This window comes from Sitophilus oryzae, unplaced genomic scaffold (assembly GCF_002938485.1).
Source record: "Sitophilus oryzae breed Bouriz unplaced genomic scaffold, Soryzae_2.0 scaffold_1303_pilon_pilon, whole genome shotgun sequence".
Taxonomy (NCBI): domain Eukaryota; kingdom Metazoa; phylum Arthropoda; class Insecta; order Coleoptera; family Curculionidae; genus Sitophilus; species Sitophilus oryzae.
In genome coordinates, this window is record NW_022145953.1 from 1 (window position 1) to 25,651 (window position 25,651).

At 32.8% G+C, this 25,651-nt stretch overlaps 2 protein-coding genes across 2 annotated transcripts in view; one reads left to right on the forward strand and one right to left on the reverse strand.

Annotated features, from left to right (window-relative positions):
• Window positions 1–1,041: 1,041 nt before the first annotated feature.
• On the forward strand, window positions 1,042–3,952 carry LOC115874862 (gamma-tubulin complex component 6-like; the record flags this gene model as incomplete). Its single annotated transcript, XM_030890160.1, has 5 exons — window positions 1,042–1,294; window positions 1,514–1,740; window positions 1,901–2,151; window positions 3,321–3,565; window positions 3,618–3,952. Coding segments are annotated over 5 exons (1,277 nt in total), but the record flags the coding sequence as incomplete, so codon positions are not given.
• A 1,418-nt stretch (window positions 3,953–5,370) lies between these two features.
• The window catches only part of LOC115874855, a 43,273-nt gene continuing 22,992 nt past the window's right edge, over window positions 5,371–25,651 (reverse strand). Inside the window, 8 exon segments of the mRNA XM_030890154.1 lie at window positions 5,371–5,497; window positions 8,432–8,583; window positions 10,650–10,776; window positions 11,957–12,068; window positions 14,222–15,525; window positions 15,527–17,993; window positions 18,888–18,963; window positions 19,100–19,194. Coding sequence (XP_030746014.1) covers window positions 5,371–5,497; window positions 8,432–8,583; window positions 10,650–10,776; window positions 11,957–12,068; window positions 14,222–15,525; window positions 15,527–17,993; window positions 18,888–18,963; window positions 19,100–19,194 — 4,460 coding nt within the window.

The window sequence follows — 25,651 nt, forward strand, 5'->3', positions numbered from 1 at the left end:
TGAAAAAAGTTTTTTGGTGTAATGATTTAAAATTAAACAAATTTCTGTTTTATACACTTGATGGTATACTACAGGTTGTTTCAAAAAACATGTGCCATAGTGAGGAGATTCCTCATGTAAAAATAAAATTTATTTTTCATATCGACATAGTTTCGATTCTGGTTTGTTTCGTATTGACAGGGGGTTAAATTCTTATTTTTTTTTATTTACTATAATTTTATTGTTGTGCTTTTAGCGATTCGAATGAAATTTTCAGGTTAAAAGTTCCTATAAATGCGACATATTTCAATGTTAAAAAAGAATTTCAATGCTTTTCATTTCAATGCTAAAAAAATCGAAAGTTCACCAGTGACGTGCATAGGGGTTATCACTGGAACATTTTTCTAAAAAAAATTGTTTTCCACTGACTCTTTTTTCTCTTGTTAGCACAGTTAGGCAAAAAATAGGTCTTTTGTGACTAGCTTAAATATCATTATTCTTTCTTGAATTTGCTGTAGGGACCACTGAACACCGGTGATATAAATTTCCATAAAATTTAATAATAAAATTGCTTAAATAAAAAATTTATTAATTTTATTTTTATTTTAATTTTATTAATTGTGATTAACAAAATTGAGTTTATCACATTAAGGAGATCGAAATTGATTAAATATTAAGATACAACTTTTAATCGGCATTAAATGGCTTATACAATTTTGCTAATGAAAGAAAAAAGTCAGTGGCGCATGTTGTTTTTTAGAAAAATATTTCACTGATAACCCATATACACGTCCCTGGTGAATCTATCAACAATTTTTTAGCATTAAAATATGTCGTTTTTATAGTAAGTTTTACCCTCAAAATTTTATTTGAATCGCTAAAAGCATTTTGAAGAAATTTATATTAAATCGAAAAAAAAATGAAGGCTATAACCCCCTGTAGATACGAAACAAAGCAGAATCGGACCTATGTCAAGTTCTAAAACCCAGTATACTAAAATGGAGTCTAATATTTTTAATTGAATTGTAATTGAATTTTTAATTGAATATTTTTTTAATTCAGATAACACTTTAAATGAAGCAAAGGTACCGAGTCCAATAAAAAAATCAAAATCTCTACATTTAAATTTTGAGAAGAGTAATTCTAAAGTGGATTTGGATAAGCCAGTGCCAATGTCAGTGGATTCCACGCCTTTAAGTGATTTACCTGTGCTTGCCACCCCATTAAGTGATTATCCCAGAAGCGTAACACCCAGTAGCATGTTTTTGAGCGTTGAAACGAAAATGGATAGTTTACCAAATACAGCTGATGTTCAGTAATACCTCGTTTAGTTATGTTGGTGACAATCAGTTGGTAACTAAGTTATCATTATAATAGGTAAAAAAAAATCTTAGATATTTTTTAATTTTAATCTAAACTCTAAATCTCTCTATTTTGTAGAGTCTGAAGATCACGGTTCTATCAAATTTTCAAAGAGGTAACTAGAGAGAAGCCAAAAACTGTAACTAAAATTGTCTTAAATTGCTTTTGCCAGAAAGCGTCTTATACCTTTACTGACTCAGTTGAAGTTAGCGAACAACGAAATATTGAAGTATTTTATTGAAGAATTAAAGTACCTAAAACACTTAGAGAGTCTCAGGTCGTATTTTTTTCTCCAAGATGGCGAATTTGGCAGGAACATTACTGAAAATCTGTTTGAAAAACTGTATAATGCTAATTTTCCTTTGGAGTTAATTAATTGTAGAACTTTGCAGCATTTAGGTAAGTACAATTTAAAAAGAAATGTATAGTGTGATATATATTTTGAGTGGTTTTTTATTAATATTTATTTTGAGTAAAGTCTATCGTTTATAATTTAAAAATAGTTTTAAAAAATAATGAAACATATAAACGAGGCTTAATAACTTTGCTTATTTCTCAGTTTTCAGCGCATTGGATAATTCCAGTAGATTTCAAGAGAACTCTAACTATCTTTCATTCAAAATTAATAGTTTGCCGAAATGTTTCGATTTGGGCGATCCGGACGTTTTAGATTGCCTGTCGTTGACGTACAAAGTGAAATGGCCTCTTAACATTTTGCTGCCGTCTGACACGGTGTCAAAATACGATCAAGTTTTTAAATTTCTGGTAAAACTAAACAGGGTGTCGTGGGTATTGAAAAAAATATTTTTAGTAAGTATTTATTTCAATTATTAAATCTGATCAAAGCAAAGAAGAAATTGAGAAAGAATAATATCATCTACACATAAAATTTTACCTGTCGGTTATGTATAGCGTGTCATATCTACCATGCTGGCTACTCTTACTTTTGGGTTGGTATTTACAAGTGTGGAAGTAAATCGCCTAAAGATATTATTAAGTCGGATTGAGAGAAATGCGACTGTGTGTTGTTGCGGCGTTGCCACATATCTCCGGTTTCTGAGCATCTGAAATGGAATTATAAGGATATCGTTAGGGTGTTTTTTTTTATAATGAGAAAACGTCAGTAATCGCGATAATTTAAAATCCCAACTTTTTAACACATAACACGCGATAACTCAAGAACCACATTAGATATTGAAACTTCTTTTTTTATTTTGAAGTTCGTATCTTTTACAAGATGTTTAAATAAGAAAAATTCGATAAGCTTGTTTTTTTCCAAAATTTAAAAAACTATCCATTTACTTTTAGTGCATAGCAATTTTCAGCAATCATGTAACTTTTTTATTTATATAGATTTTCACATACTGTCTGTGAAGAAAATAGAGCAGAAATATTAAGAAAGTTTTTGAAAAAAAAACTACAACCAATTATTTCTGATGGATTTCGAGATATCGATTTTTGAATCGAAAGTTCTAATAGCGCGACCACTGTCGAACACCAACTCATTTCCACTTATTTTTACCAAAAGTGTTTCTAACTTGCACTTAAAAATTTACATGTCGATTATGTCGATCGGTCGACCGCGACGAAACTGCTATATCCCCTTGCACGTCTCTTACCAATGTGCTCAGTTTCTCGGTTTATTTCATACGTTTGGAAACGTCTTTACTGTTCTCTGTTTGTTTAGTACATTATAAACGCATTGTATTCTTCTTACATACGGAAATATCGACCCAAAACTAACCTTTGCCAGCCCTTAGTATTATATGGAAGTCTCGTCTCCCATCAAAATCAGGTCTATGGGGCAGCCCCATATACAGACCTTTTTTTGGTACGAATTAAGACTTTAGAGTGTATAATATTCTTCAACAAAACTGAAACAAAATATTACCTCACAGTAATCTCAATTTCTATTTATTTTTTATTTTGACTGAAACGACAGTTTGTTTTCTTTGATCTTAACCTCGAATTTTTCATAGGAACTGAAAGTACTGGCAAAAGAAACCGGCAAAAAGGAAATATATTTGATGTCTTCACCTCAGTATAGAAAGTTACATCAGTGTCGACACGTTATGACACATTTTATGCAAACCTTTCAGAACTATATCGTCGGTGAAGTGCTTCAACCTAGCTGGGAATTGTTTGAAAGAAGCCTAGAACATGTAACCAATCTGGATGAACTCTATTCAGCTCACATTACTTACATCAAGAACATATTATTTAGGTACGTTTATTTTAGATTTTTTTTTACTTTTTTAATATAATTAATTTTTAAGGTGTATGCTTAATCAAAAGTCAGTGGCTCTCAGGAACATAATCCAAAAGATTTTTATAGTTATGATTAAGTTTTACGACTATCTCAGATCCAGACATTGGGTTTGTGAAGATGGATTGTATGTCCATCCGAATTTCAGTAAACTGGATAAAATTTTCAAAAACTTTGAAGATTTTGTTGTATACTTTTTTAAAGTTGCCCAAAAAGTAACAAAGAGTGGATACCAGCCTTTTTTAATTCAATTTTTAGATGTTCTTAATGTTAATGATTATTACTCAAAGAAGTTGCTTAAAAATACTTAAATAATTTACGCGCTTGTTATTTATTTTGCTGTTAATGTTTTTAAATTATTTATTAAAAATAAATGGTTTTTATATAGTTCATATGAAATAAACTTTTTAGTCACGTGATTAAGCTTGGCGGGCACAGTGTTGCCCACTTTATATATTTTCTTTTAATCAAAATATTTTAGGAAATAAACATAAATTAATTATAAATATATAAACACTTATTATTTACATCAATAAAACTCACCTTAACAGCACTTAAGGGACATAAAGGGTCATTACTACCGCTTTTCCGTTCAAAATATTCTAATAAAATTGTCATGAGTTTTTATGGCTATTAAGCTTGTATCACTTCGCACTAAAAAGGTTTCTTGGAAGGACAATGTTCGACTGTAAGGTTCGTTAAAATTTTAAGTTTAAACTATCACAACACAATTCATTTAAACCAAAAAAAACTCGTAATACAAAAACTAAAGTAAAAAAAAAAAAAAAAAAAGGAAATAAATAAATGTGGCAACATGAATTTTTTTATAGCAGAGCTACAGCCTGAATCCCAGCGGGAAATTTAAATTTCATTTGGTCAGCCTGGCGCCGAATACGTCCATAGTTGGCAACACAATTTAATAATTGCGCCCTCGACACGTAACTAAAAGTTTAATTGGGCATGGAATATATATATATATAAGCATAACATTAAAACACACATTTCTTCTTCATTAACTGTTTCCTTTTATTTTCATTGTTAGACATTTTATATAAATCTTTTAGTTTAAACGTAAAGTTTAAAATACAATACAGTAGTATTAAATGACAAAAAATCTGTAAAATTATTGTTTTTACAGTGCGAATAGCAAATTGGCCGTTATACAGAGGATCAATTATTGTTAATATGGCATAATACCAAGCTTTCAGCAACATCCCATAATAAATCACAAAATAAATAAGCAAAATATATAGTTAAATATTTAGAGTATAAAGAAGAGTATTGTTGAAACTTATGTCTTAAAAAGAAACTATTCTACAGGACACAGCTGGGCAAAGTATAAAAAGTTTGTACCTAAAATATAAAGTAGATTCAAACAAAGAAAGAGATCGGAATATGACCTAATAAAATGCTGTTTCTAACTCAGTATAAAAAACAATCACAGTATATAAAAATAAAAAATAACGCGCGATGAGTTTTATGTATAAGAGGAACATAAATAACAATTTTAAACAGTTAGAAATTTTTAAAATAAACAACAAACAAAACGTAAATTGATTGAAAACATTTACAATAACAATTAATAATTTAAAATAGTAAAAAAATACCAAAAAATGGTAGAACAAAAAATAAATATATTTTTTTGAAATTTAGATGTACAACCAATTGACTTTTACAAATATTTACATATCACACCAAACAAAACTAAACCAAAACATTTTACCAAAAAAAAAGTTTATGAAAAAAAAAACGTAACTAGCTTTTTAATCTTCTTCATCTTTGAAACGTCTGTAGATGGACTGGACGTAGGTAAAAACGCATTTCCAATCTGGCCTTCGGGTTTCTAGCATGTCCTCGACATCCAAAAGTGGTGCAATGTCGGCTTTCTCACTGAAACAATTATATTTACATTACCAAGTATTTTGATACAGTGAAAGTTACTCTTTCAGTGCACATGTCATTCCCTATCAAGTAAAGGCGTAACTGAAAAATCGAAATGAATTCCTATTTTGAGACTTTCCTACAGGCACAACTTTTAACTCAAGATATGTTGTAAATGTATCTCTCACTGTATCAAGGCAGTGATAGTATAGTATACCCCTGCTGGCAAGCGAACCTTTAGGTCGGCGTTTACATGTATAGAAGTGAGTCGTTATGGCAATCTAGTAAGTCGGAGTGAGCAAAATACGAAATATTTATTACAACTACTTACCTGATGCTAGATTCCATGCGCTTGAAAAAATACTTGCCTTCTGTCTTTATTCAGTACATCTTATTTTACTAAGTGTGTTGACCGTACTCTTCGTAAACATGAAAACCGGCAGCCAAGACTAGAAATGCCGACTCTTAGTATATGATCGATATAGTACCATATGTTCGAAAAAACGGCGTCAGCGATGGCTATGAAATAGTTGTTGACAAAGTATTTTTAATAGTTGTATTTAGATATTTTAGATGTTTTTCTTTTGTGTTTTTCTGCTTCCGACGACGCACAGAGGTAATTTCAATTTTTTTAAAAAAAATGAAAAATTGAAATATGAGATTTAAGCAAAAAATACTTGCAAACTATACAAAATTTTTCTCTTTATTTTGACTATGCCAGCCATGGATCAGCATATCCAGTAGAACACCTGCTGCAGCTTGTCAAAGTTGACAATAATCCAAGCGTAATAAATTAATATCTTTTAATGAAAATATTACTCAATTTCAAAGTGGTATTTCTTTATAACGAAATATAATAAAATTAAAATTTAAATGGCTAACACTAACTCCGGTAAGTGTAGATTATTTTTATAGAAACTGTTTTTGGATACTTTTTAGGCTTGAGCAAAATAATTAGGTTACAGTTAAAAGTGAACAAATTTCTGCAAAACAATTCTAAAGTTGTTGATTTATCTGTCCAAAAAGTTAATGATACCTTTGTATTCCCCAAGCACTTTAATTCATTCTTAATATACAAGCTCTTACCTTTAATTTGGTACTAAAACTTACTGCTGTTTTGTGCTGATTAAAATTGCAAATTTGGAAATTTGAATACATAGGAATAGGACCCAACATAACATATTATTTGCAATATAATTTTTCCATATTTTTGTTTTTAGACTTAAATATTGAAATAAGCCACAGTGATTTGTGAAAAAAAAAACAAAGAATGCTCATCAAGGTTTTAAGGCCTTTAAGACGTTTAAAAGTTAAATAAATTTATTATTTGCTTGTATAAAATGCATTAGCTTTTGACATACCTCGGCTGATGTCTCGTGCTATAATAAAATCTTTTAAATCTTTTTTAACAAAATATTATTTTACGACTTAAGAAAGCATTTAGAAGCAGTTTTAATAGATATGAAATAAAAATAGATTTTTTCGGTATCTTTCGCTCGTTGCCCACTGTGCGACGGCAAGAGTATACCGTGCTAGCAACTGTTACGTCGGAAGTAAATCGCATTAGGGATCTTATTAAGTCGGAGCGAGAGAAATGCGACGGTGTACTGTTGCGGCGTTGCCACATATTTCTGCCGGTATGCCTTTCCTTATCAAGTAAAGTAAAATCAATGACTGCAAACGATAATTTTTAAGATTTTTCGAAACGATAACTAGATACAGTGTTAGATATGTTTCTGAGCGTAGGAAATGGAATTATAAGATATCGTTAGGGTGTACATATTTTTATAACGAGAAAACCTCAGTAATCGCGATAATTTAATAACTTAACTTTTTAACACATAACTCGCGATAACCTTCAAGAATCACTTTAGATATTGAAACTTTTCTTTTATTTTGAAGTTCGATTCTTTTACAAGATAAGAATGAGAAAAAATTGATAGGCTTGTTTTTTTTCCATTCAAAAAAATTTTAACAAATTTTTTTTTTTTTTTTTTTTTTTTTTTTTTTTAAAGATTTTCACATACTGTCTAAGAAGAAAATATAGCAGATATATTATGAAAGTTTTGAAAAATACAATCAGTTATTTCTAATAGATTTCGAGATATCGATTTTTGAATTCAGAATTCTAATAGCGCTACCACTGTCGAACGCCAACTCACCTAATTCTTGTTTTTACCAAAAGTGCAAGTGTTTCTAACTTGCATTTAAAAATTTATAAGCTATAGGGAAAATTACAACGACTCATTAATAAATAAACAAATAAAGTATCACGAAACGTAATTAAATCAAAGCTCAACGCATGATATACACCCTTCTCTAGAATTTTAAGTACTGATTGTCGACCCGTCGACTGCATCTGCTATATCCCCCCTATGTCTCTAGCAATGTGCACACTTTCTAGGTTTATTTCATATGTTTGGCAACGTTTTTACTGTTCTCTCTTTGTTCAGCAGCATTATAAACCATTGTACTCTACTTACATACGGAAATCTCGACCCAAAACTAACCTTTGTCAAGTCCTTAGATATACCTCCCGAAACGTTAAGCATTTTTTTTGTCTGTTAGACAAATTTGTATTACTACATAACTTCTGACAAGTAAGTAGTTTTCGTTTGGATTAACGCAGCGGTATTTACAAGAAATAACGGTTTAGTGTTTTATTTTGTAGCTTTTTCTACAGTACAAGTGGCGAAATACTCATAGGACTTTTTGAAGATATGAATCCGCCACACAGGTATAGGCCTTTTTACAGTTCCAATCTAATTGACAGACTTTAATAACGTAAGTAGAAATAATAGGGATGAAAAGAAGGTTACTTAAACTGAGACAGCCAACTGACAGATTGATTGTAATTCATTTGATGAACGACAAATGACATTGGTGTTTTAAAAAATAACTAAAAAAAAAAAAAAAAAAAGAATTTAAAATTATAATATTTACTCGGCAACTTGGAAAGCCAGTTCAAAGTTGTGTCGACGATCTTTTGGCGTGAGGGTGCTGTAATCGAAGGCGTCTGGCAGGAAATGGTGGATGAGAGCGCAAAAGGCTAGTCCGTCTGCCCAGCTGCTGGAGAAGTTGTCTAGTTGAATGTTCTAAAAGAAAGTATTTGTTAATAAAACGTATTGAAAATGTTATAGCTAAAATCGAGTAATAATTTCTCTTTGTTTGCAATAAAATTAAGTAATTTACAATTACTTCATTTAGACTATTAAGAAAGAAAGAAATATAAAAAAAAAAACTTTTAAAATTTCATATTTCGATGCAGCCATCTACAATTGACAGTAATAAGATCGTTTGAGATCAGATGAACATATTATTAAGATTGTTTCAATAGATCATTCACCATGAAATTTATATAGTTTTATAGTTTATTTATTTCTAAGCAATTGCGTAATTAATTTAAATACATGATACAGTTCGAAATAAAGAAAATGCGAATTATAATTTATTAAATTATGAGAAAAAATAGAAATATTTCGAAGATCTGTTACAAACAACAAATAATATTTACTACCGCAGATTGTTATCTAATTATCCTCTAAACTTAAATAAATATAGCTTTGCGATAAAAGCGCAGTTTTCTGGTGCTACATTGCTTCATTTAGTTATTTTTTCTGTTATTGTGATTAAGATATTTTAATGAATGATATTTTTGTGCCTTTTATTCTTTATTATTTAATGAAACAAAATAAAAAAAGAATCGTGTAACGATTGGTTTAAGTTGCATCTGTTAACTTCATTTTAACCCAGTAAATTTTGTGCACGTTGCTGTATTTGGCTTATTTTTCCTAACTCACACAGTTGTTAAAACACACACCTTACACAGCCGTTAATATAATAACACCACCATTCGTTTAAACTTCTGGGAACATCAAAAGTTAAACGAAATACTTTTAAAGTAAAAAAAAGTTGAGACCATGTTGAGATCGTAGATTTCTCATTGACTCGTTACTTGAATAAAAATTTCATTTCTAACCAAAATATAAATGTTACATTATTTAAAAGTAAAATAGACATAGATTTACATTGACCCACAGAAAAAGCATAACACGGAACAGCAAACCAACACAAAAATAAAAGGTGTGTCAAGTACTATGTCATTATGAATTTTTACATTATTTAACTATATTTAATGACAGTTTCTATGAAGGTTAAATTAATAGAAGAAAAATATCTAGTAGTAAGAACACATACAGTTTAAATAAGTATTTCGTTTTAGTGGTGATATTGTCAAGACTTAAGTATAGGCCAACTTGGGTTTATATCATATGTAATGTGAATCAGTTGGTAGTCAGTTAATCAGTTACTCAGTGAATGAGTTAGTTAGTCAGTCAGCGAGTTAGTTGATAGTCATCGAGATCGCGTAGTTTCGAAATATTTCTGTAACTATTTCAGAATACTCTCTCATGGCCATTTCCAGCTATAGTTTTATTACTTATTTTCAGTTTATTTTTATTTAATAAAGAGACCTTTTTGTAATGGGTCTATTTATTAAATAAAAATATTTTCATATATAGTCTATTTATTAAATAGTACAGTATAATAGTAAAACAAGCTGGGAAACGACCAAGACAGAATATCCTGAAATACTTACACAATCATCTCGGGACTGCGCGATCTTGCTGACTATCTGACTGACCAACTAACTAAGTCATTCACTGAGTAATTGGCTGACTATTCACTGCCTGCTGTCTTCTTGAGCATACTCTTTATATCGTCTTCGTCGCAGTGCCAACAAGCGGATGCGTCATCAAATAGTTTTTTGTATATTTCCACTGCCTATATTTGCGACGAACTTCACTTTGAATCTCCACGTTACGTCGACCTGATTTTAGTTGTTTTAATTAATAATGTTTTTTTATAAGAACATGCCTAAGTCGACGTTTACATGAACGATTCCCTTGGGTTTACATCAAATTGGCTTACTGAAGTATGATTTTCCCCAAGTTGGTTTATATTTAAGTCTTGACAATATCCCCAAAAGATTCCCCTAATATCACCAAACTCAGTAATGTTAGTACAAACAGAAACAAAATAAACGGAAGGGGTTAGACTTTTAAAAGGTATGAAAAAATAAAAACTCATCGACAACCTAACCTAACAGAAAGTAAAGCCAGGAACACTAAAAGCATATTTCACAACCAACACCGACTCGTACCTCGTATTCCTTAGTCTTCATCCGACACCAGTGCAAGAGGCGCTCTTTAATCGTGCTCGCGGACTGCGACACGGCGGGATCGGTGAATTTAAAGAGGGGGCCGGTGCCGCGGGGGGTACCCGGGGTGCTGCACCAACCGACCGTTAATAAGGGTTAGACGAAGAAAGAAAGCGTACGGTCGAAACTTCAATCAGTAAGAATCCGCTTGTAGCATTTTTATATCGTTGTAAAATATTTTAAGTTAATTTGCTACGCTTGGTAACAATACCAACCGAGTGCCTATACTATACATGTTGCAACGAAATGTGCGTTAAGAGTTAAAGTTAAATCGTTTTATGGAATGGATTGATATCGTTGCTATCAAGATAAACAAAGATTAAGTCTTTAAATGGTTCTGCTTTGGTTACCTTAATATGGAATGCCTCTAATGTTGTTGATTTTATTTAGGACAACCTGTAGTAGATTTTTATTAGGGATTTTTAGATTTTCAAAAAAAAAAAAAAAAAAATGTAAATAAGAGTTTTTCAGTTTCCATACTTTGAAACGTAGTAATAATATCACTTATTTATTTTTGTATTATTTATTATTTTATTTGTATAATTTATATTACTTGTTAATTTTATTTATATAATGTTTTTTATTTTATTTAATATTTATTTATTTTTGTATAATGACTGATTATTTGTATTATTTATTATTTTATTGGTATAATTTATATTGTTAATTTTATTTATATAATAAAAAAAAACTTTTTATTTTTTATTTTGTATTTTTTTTGTATAATGACTGATTATTTGTATAATGATATACTTATTCAGACAGTTTAATGAATTTAATACCATAGGTTAGAAGAGTTAAACTTATAGCTCAGATTTACTTACTGATTAAAGTTTCTTAGTCAAATATTGCGGGAAAAAATATACAGATCTATTACGTGACAAAGCAATCATTAGAAACTAACTTTCAGGTTATATTACAGAAGAAAATTGGTTTCACAAATAGGAATAATAGTAGTTTTGAAATATACAGTGTAAGTATGTTTTAGTGATATGTGTGAGATGGAAACAAGTGCTTAAGTTCTTATATTTAGATTTAGAATGTAAAGGAATGTAAAAACAACTGTAATTCTTGTAGTCTAAATTTATACATAGTGTTGTATTTTGTAAATAAATAAACATTGAAAAAACGAAAAATAAAAGTTCTAATAAATCATACATTTAGTACAAACTTAAAACATTCTATATAATCTGTGTTCTTATTTAAGAGGTGTATTTTTATTTATTAGGGTGATATAAACGGTAATTTACCTTGGAGGGGTTGGTTTGTTGAGACTGTTTTGTTTGTCCAACTGGCGAAACTTGGCGAAAGGTGACATTGGTTTGGGCGCTCGTACTTGTTGAGTGACCCTCGTAGAAACTTCGAAATATAAAAAATTAAAAAATAATTTTAACAAAATATTTGCTTAGTTTATTTTTACCTTTTGTTGCTCGAAACTTCACTTTCCTTCTTTGTTTCAAGTTCACCTGAAAACAAAATAAATATTATTATTTACAAGATTAAAAGGTATTTTAATTGAACATGATAAATAATGTTAGCAATAAAACAAAATAGGAAATTCAAATCAAACTTTGCATAGGACAGAGCATACAAGACAACCATTTCATAGTATCAACAAGTTTTGAATAGTGTCAAAGTATATCTGTGACAAAATATAATTTAATGTTACTTAAGGGTAATTTAATTTTTAAATCCTATATTTCTTGTCAAAACATAAATTATATTATTGCGAAATAATGTGACTTTTATTTCAATATATAATTTTTTCTGTAATTTACATTTTAATTTTAAAGATAAAAAAACATGTTTTTTTTTTTTTAAATAAAAAATACGTTCTACAGAAACTTGGCTTAATATAAGTTTTTTTTTATTTGTTAAATATAATATTTTACTTTTTTACGTTAATACTATCACGGTCTCTATTGTAATCCAGCTGTGTAAACCTATATAATATTAAATATAGGTAAAATCCAAAAATAACATGTAGTGTGAATCACTCAATATTTTTTAACACTATCTTATTGCCAAGAAGTATAATTTTCTGGCACAACTTGAACACATGAAGATTTTTTAAATTTGTGTTTTGTTTACCCTCCGTGGTTCTATATAGCAGTCTTCAATAGGTGCAAATATTTTAGGGCTAATAGACAGGGTGGAACTGTATTCCGGAAACTTCAGCCGCATATTCTTCAGGTAAAAATAAGTAAAAATTTCATATAAATGTCCTAAATGCTTAGTTTCGTTTCGAGATACAGGGGTGTGAAGTTTCATTTTTATTTCGGCTTTTCCCAAATAATTTATGAAGTAACGTGAATATTTGGTTGAAAATTGGTGTCTGGAAGTTTTTTGACATAAGAAATTTGATTTTGATGTCTGTATGACACCTACTTGTAGAGACGCCACATACATACTTTTTTAACTGGTTTGAGAGTAATAACTTTTATTCCATACCTGTATAAACTAGTTGAGTAAAAAATATATATTACCACATTCTTTCCCACATTCATTTATTTTATCTCTGTATCTCCGACTAAGTATTTTAGAAAATGTCTATACCTATGTGTAGAATATAGAATGTAAAATGTAGAATATATATTTATATGAACTTTTTGTCTTATTTTTCTACTATCCAGAAAAGACCAGTGGTTCTCGATATTTAGGCAAAAAATTATTTATTTAAATTTTCTTTAAAATAATTGGTTATTTTGGACTAGACTGTAATAATATGGTTTCATTCAAGTTATTGAAAAATTACACCACGGACATAAAAAATTAAAATATTTGGAAATTATTTTTTGTTGATACTTGAAAGCTAAACTTGGCAGTCGGCACGAATTATTAGTGCTTGTTGTGTAGATGTAATGATATATATGACCAAAAAAAATGTAATCGTACAACACAATAATGGTTTACTACGACTAGATGGTCTAAACACCACAAAAAACAAAATCTGAAATGGTCGCAAAAAACATGGACGGACAAAACAAATCCGGGAAATTGTTGTGTGACTTGCTAGTGTGGTAGCGATGGCGGGCGGCATTCGCGTCAGTAGGGATAATGGCGGTTTTAGTTAATGAGGTGCAGCGTACACCCACACAGCAGGTATCATTCCGTTTTCGTTCTCACCACATTTTAAGCTTCATCCAGATTCACCATCGATCCAATCCTTCGATTAAACAGCGCCTCTAGCAACCAAATCATTGAACTATTGGTACACGAACTTATAATCTTGCCTGTCCGCACGAAGTTGTGGGGTGTACGCCCACCCTTAACCTTCGTCTCTTTTTTCCTCTCACATCATACAGTCTCTTATTTTTCAAACAAAACAACTTCTTAAATCCATTTTGGTTTGTCCAAACTAAATCTACGGCACTATACAACATATTCCACTTAACACATCAGAAATGGAATGGATACTCGGGCATCTTCCTGATAAACAAAAAATTACTAAAATTAATGTTACGAGGACTCGAAAAGTTCCTCGAAGGCTTTATCTACATTGTTTTCGTCCAGGAGTTGTGGACAAGTTATGTCAGGTAACGTTCGACTTCTACTAAGGCTGCCACTCACTTTGGTTTGGGTGGACACCTTTTCTGACGTTCTAATCCTATTAATACTTCTTCTTACTGTTTTTGCTCCACCATCCGCAGGAGGGCTCTTATTCCCGGACAAGAAAGCTTCCATGGTCTTTCTTTTATGAAGCATCTCCTCTTTGCTCATTCCCGCTTCGAACAATTTTGGCACAGCAAGCGTATTACTCGACTTTGACTTTACTGGACCTGGTTTAGGTGCAGGTTTTTCACTGGTAGTTTGATGTCCCATGCAGATCTGATGCCATGAGTCCGATTTGCTTAGAACCTGAGCTTGAGTAGGAGCTCTAGGCGATTCAGGTGATTTTACGTTGATAACTGGAATATGAAACTGACCAGTTAAAACCGACTGTCCTTTTTCGTTAATATGAAGTTTCTCATTAGATTTAGACACGTTGTTAAAGATTGGTGTAGGTTTCGGTTTCTGTTGCTGCATCGGCTTTACCACTCCACAACTCTTGGCCTCTTTTAAAGTATCTTCAAAACTAGACTTAAATTTGAAGCTGCTAGGTGAAATAGTAGGCTTAGGGCAATCGCTAGGTCTAAAACTGCACACATCTCTACTTTGAGTTTCGCTTTTGTATTTGAAACTCTGACTCAAACCCGGACTTCTGCTGATTTCAGGTTGTCTTGGTTTATAACTAAAACTGTTACTGGGTGACCTGGCTGGTGATTTGTTAGGACTGATGCTGTTTTCTTTGCTGTCTTGCTTAGAGACCTTTTGTAAAGAATTGCGCAAGTTAAAGGCAGCTTCCATGTCATGTTGGTCTCTACTCATAGGTGATTTTTGTTTAACAGTTACTGCTTGTTGACTAACAGGTCCTGTCATTACTCTGCTACTTACAGCACTATGTTCATGCAAACTTTCGTTAGATATTTGTCTTTCTGCTCTCGGTGGTTGAACTACCGGTTCGATAGCTTGAACTGGTACCTTTTGTGCAGGTTTAAATACAAATGTAGATGTAAAATCGTCTTGTTTTTTAGGCGAGTCAATTGAACTTTGACGAATTGGTCGAGCAGTTTGAATAGGTGCTTGTCGATAAACTTCATTTTGTTGTGTTTGTCTAGGTTGTTCGTATTGAAATGGCGTATTTTGGGGTACATAAGGAGGAGTTTTTGGTGACTGAATTACAGGTTGTGGTTTGTCATAAACGATTGAATAATTTTGAGGTTGATAATTTTGGTTTGGTGATGGTTGCGTTTGACCTTGTGAGTATTTATTATAATTTTTCATGAACAGTACTTGTTTGAGTTTGGGGTTGATCATATCGAATCGTATAATTTACTGGTCTATTTTGTTGAGGATATGATTGAGTTTGTGGTTGGTCATACCGAATAGAATAATTTATAGGAGGTGTCGTTTGTTGAGAATATGTTTGATTCTGAGGTTGATCGTAGCGAATTGAATAGTTTACGGGCTGATCATATCTAATGCTGTAATTTTGAGGGGGAGACAGGGGTACAGAATGGGATGGCGGTTTGACTTGAGGAGTATACTGACTTTCGACTACGCTAGTCTTAATTTGATAAGTCTGAGGCCTCTGATGGGATTCAGCAGCTTTATTGTCTATATCTTGATATTGATCGCTTAATTTTCTAACTGTACTTGACCTATTCTCCACAGCTTTATTCAAATAAGAAGGTTTCCGATCTATTACATTTGCATTTGCCTGATAATTAATCACTGCATTTTTATTACTTTCCCTGCTTGATCTTCGTGGTCTAGGTGGTTCTTTAACTGGCGCAGGCTGTTCAAATCTCGATGCAGCCAGACTCAAAACGCGACTACCACCCGTAGTAGCTGCCCATGGTTTTGAACCTACAGGAGAAGTAACAGTCGACGATTCCACAGAGCTAGATAATGGTTTAGGACTGTACAGGAAAACAGAACCACTTTGATCTTTTATTTCGCTTTTGATAAGTTCGTTATTATCAGGTGAAAATACCAACGAAGTTCTATTTGAAGAGGTCTGAGGAACTCTTTTTATCGGTTTAAATGCGCTCTGAGGCGCGTGCGAGAACTGGTTAACGGGTAAAAGTTGAGGTACCACCTTATATTGTTTTTCTGGTTCGGTTTTTACTTGTAACGAGCCAGTAATAACGTGAGACTGATTTGGTTTCTTCCAAGACGGTGGAGCGGCTTGGGATTCTTTCTTCTTTTCTTCGAACATTTGCTGTAAGTTTCTAGCACTCTGCCTACTAATTTTTGGACCGAATTGATTAGGTGTTGACATAGTTATATTGTCATCTGCCGATTTCCAAAAACTTTTCGCGTCATTGCTCGAACTCTTTTCAAACGTGTTTTTGATATTTCCGAATTTACTGCCCCAAACTGATGAATTTTTCGCCCAGGGAGATCCTTTGTTTGAATTGTTATCGTTATGTTTGTTAATAAAAGCAATGAACTTCTTGTCCGATTCTGTTTTAGGCTGGAAAGTTGGAACAATTTTCTTTGTGTGAGGGTTTCCTACACCAACAGGACCTCTAAGAGCATAGCAACTATCTCTTCTTTTGTTGTTTTCATCTTCGTTTTCCGAGTCAGTATCATCATCTTCGTAGAAGTTTAGTGGTTTAGGAATATCAATTGTGTTTGCTCGCTTCATTTTTATCTTCTTCTGAGTATCAAATCTACTACATTTTTCTTCGTGTTTCTGAGACGGTTTAATATAAGTATTTTCTACGGGTCTCTGAGATGGTTCAGAGTAAATAGGATTGCTTTTTAATGGAGCATTTTCTAACGGGGTCGCACTTTTAACTGTACTACTATCAACTTCTTCCTCCTCCTCTTCTTCTTCTACTTCTTCTTCTTCCTCGTATTCCGAACCAGATTCTTCTTCTTTTTCTTCTTGTTTTAGTGCTGCTATCTTACTAGCTGCCGCTTGCTGCGCAGCTTTACAAGCAGACTTAATGCTAACGTTTGAATCTTCGGAGATAGTCCTTTCCATTTTAGCTTGAGGAGATTGTTGTACGATAGTAGAATGATTCTCAGGCGTTTTTTGTGGTATGAGAGAGGAGTCTTTGTCCTTTTCTTCAGCAAAAAAGCCTTCGAAATGTTCAGTAGGGGTTTGTACGGAAGAAGTAGTACTGTTAGAGGAGCTGAAAGGCCTTGCAGTGGCGTTCTTAACTTTGGCCTGATGGATACTGCGATATGAGGAGCTGGCAGAGCTGGTAGGTACGCTACTTTCACTATTCTGCTTGCTTAGTGTCACTTTAGAACTACTAGCGCTCGGTCCAAGGTCATTTAACGAAATTTGCTCGATGAGCCTTCGAGCATCAGCCAGTTCCTCCTTAGACACCCCGACAGTATGTCTCGTTTGTTTATTCTTTCGTTTTTGGAATCGTCCAGTACTGCTTCCCGACGTGGAAGCTCTTCGATCGCTACCGTTCAGTCCCGCCTGCAGCTTACTGACCAACTGCAGCAAGCTGCTACGTCTCTCAGCCGAAATGTCGGTTTGGTCGCTCTTTAACGACACGCTGAGCTTCTCCAGAGCGGCTTGAACTTCGTTTATTAAGTTCGATCTCTGGTCTTCGCCAGATTCGGTGCCGGAATCGGGAGTAATGTCGCTTTCGGGAGCGTCTAAAAGGCCCTTGAGCAAGGGCAGCAGCTGAGACTCACCCTCGATTTGTCCGGCAGTGGGGGTGGTAGGTGTAGCGGGTTCCTCGCCTTTCGTTGCCTGGTCTACCAGGGCCGTGCAGGCTGGAAAAGAAACAATGAGCTGTTAGGGTTAGATGAGAGTCAGTTAAACTTGACTTGAAGGTTGAAAAATCCTTATGATTTTTAATATGGTTAATATCTTATATTAAATATAGTAAAGATACAGCAGTATCTGTTTTAAAACATCCACAGGAAGAGATACATAAAAGGTCATAGCTGTGTTTATTACACTGTCAAAAATTCCAATGATATTGTAGCGACATGCTGTATCTTTTGCTATATTTAATTTAAGGCTAAATTAGAATGAATTATTTCTGTTAAATTTTGTCGCTTGGGTTATTCCAAAGAATTTGACAATAGGATAAGAGAAGTAGGTATCTTAATAAATATATTATAGAATATTTAAAGTTCGAAGTTTTAAATTTATTAAAATAAACATTAAAACGCCTGTCAGTCATTACTTAAACAAATGTATTATAATAATAAATGTATATAGTGTTTTCACAGTAATATAATTGTTAAATAAATTATAAACATGGTAACACTAATGTATATTAAAAAATGTAAATCAATAATTGTTACATTGACTCAGTTACTTCGTTATCTATTAATATGTAAAAATATCTAGAAATTTAGCTCGGCAGCTATTATACAGTGTATATTATAAGGATTAATGCCATCAAAAGCTAAGTAAATATTTTTAGCGCTTCAGGGAGCGTACAGGTACATCTATAGCATTACTCACATACTTTTTGGATATTTTTTAGTTCATATAATTATTATTTTCTGATAAATTGAAGCCAGGACAAACGTCTATGGATTGTGTGCGCTAGACTGGAAAATTGTGCAATAATTTTAAAATTTAGTATATTTGTATTGAGACGTAATGTTATATTATCAGGAATATTCCTTTTATTATTATAAATAAAAACTTACCTTCTTGCTCCGCCATGATTTGGCGTAATCTAGCTCTGATAAGTCTTCGCTCTTCGTAGTCAGTGCTTTGTTCCAACTAAGAAAATACAAAACTTTGTTTATAAAATCATATTTTCCGCCAACTTAAGTACGAATTATATTTTTATTAAACATTATGTATATGTGAAAATATATCAAAGATTGTTTTGAAAAACTGGAAAATAAAATTTTACCAATAATCTTAAGGTTTGCTCGTCCCAAACAGTTTCAAGTTCCTTTTCTGTTACCGGTCTCTGGAAAACTCTGGTTGTAGTTCTTGGTTTGCCGCCTCCTGCAATAAAAGTATAATAATATGTTAAGCATATTGGGAAAGTATAAGCATTTGTTTTGTATGTAAATGAAAAGAGTGACTCGGCTAGAAAAGTTTAATTACTTATTTTTCTTTTATTACAGGAAATTGTATAGGTATATCGCCATAAACAATAAAACAACTGGAAATTTTATTTGAGAAGGTATGGTTTAAATTGATTTTAACAGAATTGTATTTTGCAAGAAATAATTGTTTTTTATTTTTAGTTTACTGTTTCATTGATAAAATTAACATTCAGAACTTTCCAGAAACTATGTTCCTTTACTAAACGGTTGTGATATGAACTACCGCTACTTAATCGAGTTTACAGTACGATGCATTTTTATATAAATCGGCCTTGCATGTATATTGCTTTCGTTCAAATGCGTAGGTACTCTGAAAATAACCACTTCTCAACCATTAATTTCATCTCGCTCGTCTTTCCGCCTCCTGTGTGTCTCGCCCACCGCGATCTATCCATCCCTCGGCCTTTTTCAGCCAGAAACATTAGGAATGTTCAATGTCTAAATATATCGATATAGATAAAAATATATAGCCGATCCTATAGACGTAAGTAAAAATAAAACGAAGTAATCAGACTATATTTGTCAAATCCCCAGCATGACGAACAAAAATAAAAAGTAATTAAAACCAAATGGGTTGCTCTTATCGTCAATTACGACTATTGGGAGTACAACAGCAATTGAAGGTGGTTGCAATAACCAGGAAGCTCCACTTTTTTCGAAACTGCGATTTTTAATGAATTACACTTTAAAAAAAGTTGGCTGATCGTTTCCTGCAACAATCAAGTTCTCTCAATATAACTGTACATAAATGGCGACATTAGTTGGAGCTGCCTTGTTCTGGGTTTGCAGCAAGAACCGAGCAGCTCTCTTCCTATTAATCTATTTATTAAAATGGAGTTGCCTGGTTATTGCAGCCACCCCTTCAATTGTTTATTTGAATTTCCTTATTATTTTCTTTAATTTTTTTCTTAAGTAATAATTTTTTGTTTTATAGAATTTACATATTTGAAATTGTGGGGTTTATAACAATGAACAATAGGATTGCACTGACCAAGAATCTCTTAAAACGGATTTGCTTCAAAATAGTTACTCAGACTAGATTAAGTAAATACAACTGCAATACTAGCCAGAGTAAGATGCTCTCCCTCTTCTCTCTCTCTCTCTCTTGACGATTCCATTTTTGAAAGGAACTTCATAAAAGATTAGGCGAATAGCCAAAATATAAAATTAAAATTATTTTTAAATGTGAGACAACTCTAAGAAGTGTCTTTGAGCAATGAAGTTCTTGAACAATGAGTATACGTACAAGAATACTTTGTGAGTGCGGTGAGTTTCATGAGTAGCAGAGAGACTCTTACTGATAGACTGAGAGATTCTTAACATACGCAAGGAGGGAAAACAATGAAGCCATAAACAATAAATGTATTGCATTGTCCACAAGGAACCTTACTGGAAAAATAATATAAAGAAGCCGTATATCTAGCAATAATAATATCTTTAGCCCCTCGTCCAACTATAAAAATTTCCACAATAGGCAACCACTTAAAACACGTACCAATTGTAAATCGTATAGGAGGGAGAAAGTTAATCACTGGCCGCCTTATAAATCTATTGTCTCCCCCTTTCTTTGTTGTTTATCTCATCATACAGTCTCAGGGTCTTGATAAAAGCCAGTATCTGAGACAGTTTTACATCGTACCAAAGTTTATGGCAAGAACGGTTGTCGTCTCGGCACACGCAGTGATGAGATGTTTCTGTTTTTTTCCCATTTTCCCCACAGAATCCGTATTCGCCGTTGTTTCTTAGCTTCATTCTACTGAGGTATTCACGAGGAGGCCTGTTAAAAATACCGCGACAATCCGAAGATTGTTCTTACTTAAATCAAGGAATATCTTTGATTTTACCCGGTCGTATATTTTGAAAAATTTCCTCGTGTATCTTAGATTTTTGGAAGATTCCCAGTCTAGATATAATGGATGGAGTCTTCCAGGTTCTTGAGTTCTGCTTTAAGCTGGTTTCCACTTGGAAAACTGAACGTTCTGGTCCAGTTTGTGTGTTAGTGCTCGCTCCTTTTCTAGCAAAATTGATTGCTTTTTCATTAACTAACTTCTATCATTTGATGGGCTGGCGCCCAGAGTAGGAGAACTTGGTTTTCTTTGCCTAATTTCTGTAGCTTTTCTAGGAATTTTTTGAGGAACTTCGAACTGATGGTTACTGAGTTATCATTTCTCTCTCTTTTTATCGTTTTACTTATCATTTCTAACAATAATAAAATCTTTAGCAATCCTAGTATGGAAATTTCAACAATATGGCAACCACTCATAAAACGCTCCAATGCAGGTGTTCTTATTAGTTTAGTTCACACTTGATAACGGTCAATGATACTTCTGACCGAAACGTTAGTAACAATGAAAATATTTTAGTATAAATAACTTTTTTTTTAATAAATTCTTCTACTTTCAATAGGATTGCAATGACAGATGAACAATGAAGTTTGAAATGGACCATCTGGCTAACGAGGTTTAATGAGTAGTCTAATAACCGTATCAAAACCTAAAAGTAACGATGATAGAAATATCGATATTTTTAAAATCGATACTTCTGTACATTCCTACTGTATTGTTTATTTTGACCGGGCCATGCGTAGCGCGCAAACGAAAACCACATTGCTAGGCGCGCTCCGTATCGGCCGTATCCAAAATAGGCGACTCGTCTCCGCGAATAAGTCGAACATGCGCCCAAGCGTCCGTAGTGGAATCGGCCTTGTCCTTCGTTCGAAAAAAAAACTATACCTATTATCGGCGTGGGCAGGGTTAGAACATGGATTTGTTTGACGCAAAACTGGACACTTGCTTTAAAAATACTCGCGATTGAAGGCCTTTTCTCTCTGATGTTTTCTCTGAAGACACGATACTTCCAATAATTTCTTTTTTCAGTTTTTTTAGAAAACGGTGTACCCTAAATCAGTTACAGAACTAGAAAACGAGATATTTCGAAAGAATCCTGATTAATTCTTCTTGATCGCGCATTTGGACAGACGAAATTGTGATGTGCCTCTTACGGATTTTTTTAACAATAAAAATGGTTACAATGCAGTGTGTGGTCAAAAAACCCTAGAACGGTGCAGAGAGTCACCGCGTCAGAGTCAGCTGAAATAGTTTATAAATGAACATTGACCAGTATTGACAAAAGACCTGATAAGAAAATACAGGAAAACTGTGGTGGAAATATTAGTTTAGATTCTTCGAGGTGGTTATCGGATCCACTGCGACGTTTTCAGATCAATTGTGGTCAGATTACATTCTCCAGTCCTACCCTTTCCAAAAGGCTAGCAACTTGGAGACTGAACCCTCCATATAGCTCTTCGTCAATGCCTTATCATTGCCTATTACAGAGAACCGCACATTTGCCAGGCTATCGCACCGACATAAAATGTGTTCTGTCGTTTCTCTTTCAGATTGACAGAACCTGCACATGAGTTTGTCCGCCAATCGCGTTAGCTAGATGCCTATTCAGCTTACTGCCCTGTTAGTAAACCCACTAAAGCTTTGGCTGTCTTTCTGTCTTTGCTTACCCTTTTAGGCATTTAAAGCTTATGGTATTACAGACGCAGCCTGTGCAGACTCAGTCAATCACAAGAAGACATTCTATTACTATGTATGTCAGTGTGAGTGCCTTTTGCATTGTACGATAAGTAACTGGTGAAGAGCTATATGGATGGTTCAGTTTCCCAGTTATTGGAGTTTGTGAAAATGTTACGGCAGGATAATGTAATTTGGAAACCTGGTGATCACGATAGGTATGAAAACATTGCAGTGGGAATAGCGAAAATCCACCTCATAACATCTAAAAAAATCTAATCAACATGAGAGATCTTCCTGATAAGTTGTAACAAGCACTCATTAAAAATTGAAGACATTGATGCCCACTAAAAAGATTGCAGACACTAGAGCAGTTAGTAAATCTAGAAAGTTGACTTCCTGATACAAATTGGTTAAACGAAATAATGGTCGAAATAAAACAGATGAGTATACATTAAAACTTTTTAAAGAAAAAAAAACCTTTTCAACAACTGATAATAATGGAATTAAATTTATTAAAAAAAATATCTTCTAAGAAAAAAAAATAAAGATATTAATACAAAATGATGTAAAAAGGATTAAAGACACAAAATCAAAATTAGTACTAGCCTAAAGACACAAGAAAGCTGTGTTAGTTTAGATGACCAAAGAACAAAAAGAGTATCTAATTATATCAAGAACTGTTGATGGAAATAGGTTTCTAATTGTATCATATTATAAATATCCTGCTTAAATACGCGCACTTGTCTCTTAACAATGAATTTCTTTGTGTTAACCTATAATAAAACGCCATCATTTAGTAAATAAAAGATCTTATAAATGGTTTCTTCGAAATTCACCTCTGGATAGGATCTATTGTTTTACTACTGATGTTGTTTATTTATAATTGATTTATTGGTGATTTATTTTATTTTTTTTACAATTTAGAAAAGTGTCTTACAATAAACCTTAGAGCAGTCACAATACTAATAATTCAGGAATGAAATGTTGTTAACGACTGTGCAGACAATCACATTTAAAATGAATATATTTTATAGTATGTCGACATTGTAAACAATGGAAACATATTTATACAAAACATAAGATCCCCTCGCACCACCTGACACTTTTGGAAGAAACCTTTATATCACCATTTTGGGTAAAGTAGGTATATCTAAAAATTAATTCATTTATTTTTTGTTTACTGGTACATTTTTAGCAAAGTAAATCATCACTAGCAATTAATTAGGTACTGGATTTCTCTAATATTTTTCATTTATATAACCCACTTTATTTAGCTTGGAACGAATGGCTGTGGAAAGTAACGATGTATGTAAATTTAGGATCTAAAAATAACAAAACATTGTCCTGTTATTATATTTTCTAAATATATTGCGTTATTGTGAGATAATTTCGAAAAGACCGCATTCTTGATAATAATATATATATCATATTTTTATTTAAAATTATTGTTGAAAGAAGTAGTATACGACCCCAAATAAGGTGCACAAAGTTTCTTCGAAAACGGAATTACATTTTTTGAATACTATTTGTGAGATATATGGAATGTTGTCAGGAAATTAGACAAGTGAGAGGAATGTTTGGAAAACGCAGAACATCTAATTTGGCTGGCGATGGGGGCCGATCTAAATTCCGAACGGTTAAATCACTAGATACAAAAATAATGTACTCTCTGAACTCTGCGGACTGTATAAACAAGCTCAATATACTATTATTTTAATATTCCTCTTATATATACAGTAGGTCTATATTTAACGAATGTAAGAACGGATGGATCAAAGAATGACATAAATTAAATAGTTGATACTTCGGGAGATAATCTCATCTAAAAGAAAACATGAGAATTAAAATATTCTGATCTGTTTGATATAAAATGATATTAACAGAAATAATGTTAATATAAATAATTAAAAAAAAAACAGTGTGCGTACTATGTACGCATATTTGAAGTGAAACTTCTTCCTAACAGATATTAAATTGAAGAATTTGTAGGACATGTTTGACGGAATACAACCTACTATATACATATACTGCCATTACTCCCTGACGAGTATTTGACACGCATCAGAAGATGGTCACGCAAGGCATTTTCTTTCATGATCTTTTCTGTGACTGAAAAGCCCGATACGTGATGTTATCTGCCTACCGCACTCGGGACATTCATCAAAAATCTCATTGCTTTGTTGTCTCTTTACTTTTTGGTTGTCGCTGTTAACTGAGTTTATAATTCTTCTCCATTGCGTTCTATTGCGAGCTGCTTCTTCCCACTCATTCTGCATGTTAATCCCGTTTAAGTTTTTGTGGAAAATATCCTTGTACCTTTTGAGTTATCCACCCGGCCTCGTCTTACCCTCTACAAGCTCACCGTAAAGCAGAGATTTTGGTATGCGGTTTTCTTGTATTCTGCCCAAGTAGCATTTTCACGACTTGCGACCACATGTTTACTAAACACAACGTTGGATTAGTTACAAAAAATAGTTAGCTCCGTACCTTGGGTATTAAAATAAATGTAAACGTTGTTGTAACGTTGTGCCGACGTTGAACTAGTACTACAACAAAGTAAAAGCTTCTGCGACGTCGAATAAACGTTGTCTTGTAACCTTTTTTGCTTAAGGTGATTCGGACAACGTAGTTACAATGTTGGGCAATAAAGAGTTTTCCGACGTCACTTTCAGGACCTATTCCAACGTTGCGCAAACGTCGTCTGTTTTACTAATTCTAACGTTGTTTAGATTTCCTTATTCTTACGTTGGTAGGACGTCGAGCCACTACCTTTTTGCAACTGTATTGAACCCATATACATATTAAATCATTGAACCATAACCTTAA